This window comes from Coprinopsis cinerea (assembly GCF_000182895.1).
Source record: "Coprinopsis cinerea okayama7#130 chromosome 2 map unlocalized cont3.2, whole genome shotgun sequence".
Taxonomy (NCBI): Eukaryota; Fungi; Basidiomycota; class Agaricomycetes; order Agaricales; family Psathyrellaceae; genus Coprinopsis; species Coprinopsis cinerea.
Window position 1 is genome coordinate 3737134 of NW_003307543.1, and position 6000 is coordinate 3743133.

The 6000-nt window shown below is 53.2% G+C and overlaps 2 protein-coding genes and 1 non-coding gene across 3 annotated transcripts; all 3 read left to right on the top strand.

Moving 5' to 3' along the window:
* The first annotated feature begins 498 nt into the window (after nucleotides 1-498).
* Nucleotides 499-587, top strand: CC1G_20049. Its single transcript has one exon. It is a non-coding gene; the product is annotated as a tRNA-Glu (tRNA).
* An 851-nt stretch (nucleotides 588-1438) lies between these two features.
* On the top strand, nucleotides 1439-3396 carry CC1G_13196 (isoamyl alcohol oxidase; the record flags this gene model as incomplete). The annotated part of the gene is made up of 5 exons (XM_001841056.1): nucleotides 1439-1734; nucleotides 1797-2056; nucleotides 2107-2252; nucleotides 2305-2374; nucleotides 2429-3396. The coding sequence occupies 5 exons, from the start codon at nucleotides 1439-1441 to the stop codon at nucleotides 3394-3396; spliced, it is 1740 nt and encodes a 579-aa protein (XP_001841108.1).
* A 1111-nt stretch (nucleotides 3397-4507) lies between these two features.
* Nucleotides 4508-5758, top strand: CC1G_13197 (hypothetical protein; the record flags this gene model as incomplete). Its single annotated transcript, XM_001841057.2, has 1 exon — nucleotides 4508-5758. One exon carries the CDS (start codon nucleotides 4508-4510, stop codon nucleotides 5756-5758), a length of 1251 nt encoding a protein of 416 aa, XP_001841109.2.
* Nucleotides 5759-6000: the final 242 nt, after the last annotated feature.

Genomic DNA, 6000 nt, shown 5'->3' on the forward strand with positions numbered 1-6000 from the left:
CTCGACGTGTCGAGGTCGGTGCAAGTCCGAGCTTACCGGGGACTTCTCAACACGTTTCTTCCTTGGCTACGTCGTTAGCCCAGCTAAAAAGGAAAGAAGACAACCCGAAGCGTGGATGAACGCACGTACGAGATCTGAGTTGAGCAAATTTGAACTTGCCATTGCCTCGTGGTACCACGCGGTCTGAGAAGATCATTTAAGTCTCGTGGCACCATTTACAGTCCTTGCGGGCTTCGATTCGATTGGAATTGGACGTCAAGCTGTCTATTGTCAGTTTCCAATCAGGGCGTCGCTTCGAACGTGATTCAAAATAACGGGATCGACGCATGCACGTGAAGTTGTACATATCAGCTCGTGGTCGACGATGGCGGGTTCTGAAGCTTCGGAGGGGATCGTCGTCGATTAGACCAAAGACCAAAAAGAGAACATGATCGGGCAAGGCTTCACCCTACCGAAGGTAATTTGACTGTTTACGGCTGCGATGGAGGACAACACCAATCGGATATGGTGTAACGGCTAACATTGCTGCCTCTCATTCAGTAGAGTTTGGTCCGCAGCAGCTCGGGGTTCGATTCCCCGTATCCGAAATTCATCGCCAGCAACTGTTTTTTTGTCGTCTTCGCTGTTTTGGCTTGTTGTTTGGTGATGTTGAATTTAGGGGTCGACGCCCTGTTTGATGCGGGTGGGTGGGCCAGCCTTGGGGCAGCCGCTCATCGAGCCTCCGAGCGCTCGTCTTCGAAGCTCCAACGAAACGGTCTTGTTATTCGCTGATGCTCTCGTTCAAGAGCGAGTCCTACGCTGGCAGCAAGACGTCGAGGACATGAACGGGCACCAAGGATGGGCTGACGACGACCTTGCAGTTTCCGACGAATCCCGGCGAAGCATACCGATGGATCGAACAGACACATCGCCCAACCCACCAAAGCGTTCTCCAACCTGTAACCCCGTAGAGATCATGCTGTGGTCTGTTTTGTGCTGCGAGGAATACTTCTTGGAGGGGTCGACACAAGTGTAGGCGCTGCCAGTAAGTTCCGCTTCAACCATTCCACCGTTTCCCAACGCTCAAACTCGAGCTGTCTTTGCTCAGCTGGACAAAATGAATTCTCGAAGTTCACCGAATCACACGATTTCAAGGTCCCTGCGTTGCCTCGACTATCCCCATCGCTTTAATAGGCCATGAACGCCCTCATACAAGACGCGACTGTCGGCTTTTCGCCTTCGCATGGGAAGACGATTCAATACGAACGCGAGTCTTGGGTGTCATTGGGTCAGGTCCAAGCCTTGTAGATGGACGATAAGACGTGTGGGATATACTATACACCCCTCACAGTACGTCTCCCGCTCTTCTTCCGCTGTTCTTCTCGCTTATTCTCCGGAACCGCAAAAAGAATTTAATTAACGGGACCGCACATGCAAAGTCTTCTCCCCGAGCACGAAGATGCGGCCGTCTTTCCCGTCTATACTCGCTCTTGTTTCCGCCTACCTCATCGCGCCGACCGTAGCCCAGAACCCGTTCACTTGGAACGGCGTTCGGTATAGCTGCAAGTGCTATGAAGGCGATTCTTGCTGGCCAGCGGCTTCGTTGTGGTCCCAACTGAACGCGACTGTGGAGGGGAATCTCCAGCGTGTCATTCCCGATCCTGCGGTGTGCTACAACACCTTCGAAGGCCAGTCGACGTACAACCAGGCGGCGTGTCAAGAGGTGACGAGAAACTGGAGTAACCAGCAATGGCAGTACGTCAACATCCTCGTCTCCCTCAGTCGCGCTCGATTGTGAATCTCACCTTGACCCACAGGAGCGGACGTGCTGTTTCTAACCACTGGATTCTGTGGACCAACAACACCTGTCTCCCGACGACGAACCGAAACGCCCAGTGCACCCTCGGATTCCTACCTCGATACGTGATCCTGGCGAAGAAGAAAGAACATATCAAGGCCGGCATCGATTTCGCTAGGAATAACCACGTCCGTCTCATCATTCGCAACACTGGCCACGATTTCATGGGCCGTTCGACGGGTTACGGATCTCTCGCTATCAATACTCATTCGTTCAAAGGTTTGTATTCACCGTCTCTACCGTTAATCGCTCGTTGACCGTTCTCGTAGACGTCACCTTCCATGCGAACTACAGCGGTCCTGGATGGTACAGCGGTCCTGCGGTGACGGTAGGCGCTGGAATCCAGGGTCGCGAATTGTTGAGGTTGGCGAATCAGCAGAATCCTCCAGTGGCCATTGTGACTGGAGAGTGCCCCGTAAGTTACATTCTCTATCACGGGTCTCGACGTACCTGACTCTTCTTTGAAGACGGTCGGTTTCGCTGGAGGTTACATTCAAGGTGGAGGACACGGACCTCTCGCTTCGTACTACGGAATGGGTATGTTCGCGCTCGTTGAGGGTTAGTATAACGATCACTGATTCAGGACATCAGCCGCCGACCAAGCCCTCTCGTTCGAGGTTATCACTGCCGACGGAGAATATCGCACCGCCAACGTCGTAGAGAATCCCGACCTCTTCTGGGCTCTACGAGGTGGTGGACCATCCACCTTCGCCGCCATCGTTTCCGTCACAGTCAAGACCTTCCCCGAAGTTCCCACCGCAGGCGTTATCATGCAGCTCAACACCTTCAATCAAGACACGTTCTGGAGGGGCTTCGCCGCCTTCCACAACCTCGCCAATCATTTCGTCGACAACGGCATGTTCGTCTACTACGAGCTCTTCGGCGCCAGTCTCAACATTCGACCGTTCGTCGGACCGAATATGAATGCTGCGAGGATCAACCAAGTTCTGCAACCCTTCTACGACCAACTTCGAACGCTCGGGATTCAGTACAGCACGACGGTGCGCGAGTATCGCACGTTCTACGACCTCTACATCGATATGTTCCAAGACGAAACCGCCGGTGCCAACTCGCTGGTTGGAGGTCGCCTATTCACCAAGCAGGATATCTCCCAGCACGGGAATCAGATTGTCGATGCCATTCGACGCGCAGGTGGAGGTATCATCGGGCACATTGTTGGACCAGGTTTCGGTATGCCGTGGGTCGACAACGCTGTCCACCCCGCCTGGCGTAACGGCTCCTCTTTCAGTATCACCAACGTCATGCTCCCCAACACCGCTGGCTCGCTCTCGCAGATCCCTGCTGCTCAGCAACGTCTCACGAACGAGATCGATGGACCGATTCGAGCTGCTAGTCCGTACGGTGCTGCGTATGTGAACGAGGGGAATTTGGAGGAGCCGAATTGGCAGGAGGCGTATTGGGGGAGTAATTATCCAAGGCTGAAGGCGTTGAAGGAGGAGTGGGATCCGCTTGGGGTGTTTTATGCGAGGACGACGCCTGGGACGGAGCTTTGGGAGGTTATTGATTTTAATAGGCGGTTGTGTAAGCGACAGGGCTGAACGAGGGTTGTGTTTGTTTAGAGCATGGTGTGTACCTTGTTGGATGAATATGATCTCATTTGGTATCGAACGTCAAGGGTGTCCCAGTTCAGTTGACTCGATTATGACGGTCTACTAATCGAGCGAGGTGCGTCGAACGGCTATTGAATCTGGGTCAAGGCGGTGGTGGTGGGGATGGGACTACTGATGCTAGTGAGGTTACGTTTGCGAAGGTGAGTTTGATTTTTGTTTCGATCGGAGGGTGGGTCATTCGCTCTTTTAGTTCTTCGTACAGTGTTGTGCCTTGTTTTTCCTCTTGTCCAGGCCTCTTTCTGCCCTTCCGAGTTCCTCGACACTTAGTGGTGTTCTCGCAATTACGACGATGCTCCGCTTTTTCTTAGCGAGGATCGGAGGGACGTTGACTGACACTACAATCCCGATATAGTATTACCCGACGATTATATGTCTCTTTTACACAGTGTACTGCAGAACGCGGATGGAGCTGCGTATAACAATATGACGTTCAAGGCGATGGAGTGTGCTGGGTTGATTGGTGAGTCTTATCTTCTGAATCTTTTCGCGTGTACGTGTGTTTGAGTGGGGATCCATGAGGCGCTGGCCCGGGTGCGGGGTTGCGGTTCGGCTGGACGCTTCGTTCGAGTCGGTGTCCCTCCCTTTGAACTATTGGTTTCGTCGATAGCCATTCGATGTCGGTCGATAGGTGATCCAGGATTGTTTGTTTTATAGAGTAGCTAGTATTACCTTAGGCGCCCAGTCACCAATCGTGGAGCCTCGAGCTGCTTTTGAATCTCCGCCTCAAATTGATTCGAGCACTCGTTGCACGTTGCGGAGCTAGTCCCTTCATTTTTCTTTCATAGGAGGCATAGTGCTCTTAAGTAAAGGTAAAGTCAATGTTATATGACAGAAAAAGTACATCTAACCAGCGTTAGTGGAACAGAGCCGCTGCAGTCACGTCACACCATGGACAGCCCAGATCGCGTGCTCAAGAGCCGCGAAAAGATGGAACCAGGGTCTTATACTACGAGAGAGGGCTTTGAAAACGTTGTCGTTTAGTCTCTCAGTCCATGAAGCCCGACTTACACCCCTTTATTAGGTCCTTCGCCACGTTCGGATGGGCGACTTCCCCTGGATGGAATCCCTGTTGAATGGCAATCAGTGGCCTCCCGATGATCCTGATTGGGTGCTCGAGGCTGTCGACGCGTATATGGTCCATTTGGACGTTCCCATGCCAGCTCGAATATCGAAGCTGACCCCGGATGACGAAGATAAGCAGACGCGGGCTGCTATGGCGCTCGCCGCGGTTGCTACAGGGCTGGAGGAGGCGACGCGATCCGAATGCTTGAAACGTGTCGACGAGCATCTGGAGCCCATCTTTTCTTGGATGCACTGGCTTGCTCGGGCGAGCGATACGCGTGTCCTCAACCAGGCTTTGAAAATCATGGTTGTTGGTCTCAGTATCCCCACCGAAGACACTCGCCTCGTGGTCGCAAGGCTCTGCTGCTCGCCTTGCGTTATCGACGCCCTGATCGCCCTCTTCGAGACGTCGGTGGACCCAGAAGACCAGGATTTCTTCGACGAGGGACTTCTATTCGCCTTGTCCTGCGCAATACAACACCGGGCATCCCGGACTCTTCTCTACGACAAGCTACTCTCATTCCCACCATCTCGCACACAGAACTTCGCAGCCAAGGTGGTCTCTCTGATCGACTCCTACGAAGCTTGCGTAGACGGCGCTCCAGGGAACGACCGCAATGGATTGGATCTTTATGACATGTTCAAGGCCATATTCGCGATCCTCAACCATATTTCCAGCGAATGGCGATTGAGCAGCTATTTCCTTCGCGAATACTATGTCGGGAGGTATTTCGAAGCTCTTGCCAGGACCCTGCCTAGAATCGGGAAACTGTTCAAGCAATTCGACCAACCAGCGCTGGTGGATACGTACGTCGCCAACATTATGCTTTGGGTGGACGCCCAGCGGGGGTACGCGTACCAGGTCGCGCACGATCTAGTTGACGCGGGCCTTCTGCAATACATCGCCGATCGACTCGATAGTCTGGAACCTGGATCGGAGGAGGACATCCAGATGCTGGACCAGATGGTCACCCACCTTATCGGTTACATGCGTTCGGCGCGCGTTTGGTGGATATTGGATTACCGCTTCAATCTAGTTCCAGAGAATCTCCGCAAGCGCCTCTCATCGCCTGAACACCCAGGCTTTCCAATCTGGACACGGTTGAGTGCGTTCATCACAGTGCATTTCCGCGGAACGGCGGGCACTTCCAAGGCGATGTTTCAGTATCCGATCTATTGCCAGAACCTAAAGGTGTGTTGTCGTATGTTCTGCGACATCGTCTTCTGATGAGTTCGAGCTAGCACTGCGAACGAGAAGTCGAACTCGAGAGGTGCAACAGCGATTACCTCAAGACGTGCTCTCGATGCCAGAGTGTGGTGTATTGCTCGGAAACCTGTCAGGGAGAAGACTGGGACCAGATACACAAGCGCGAGTGCTCGACTTTACGCCGAGTACGGTCAGGTATGCCCACCTTGTGTCTTCGATTCCTACCACTAACTCGTCGGCTCAGATTTGAAAGAGGACATGTA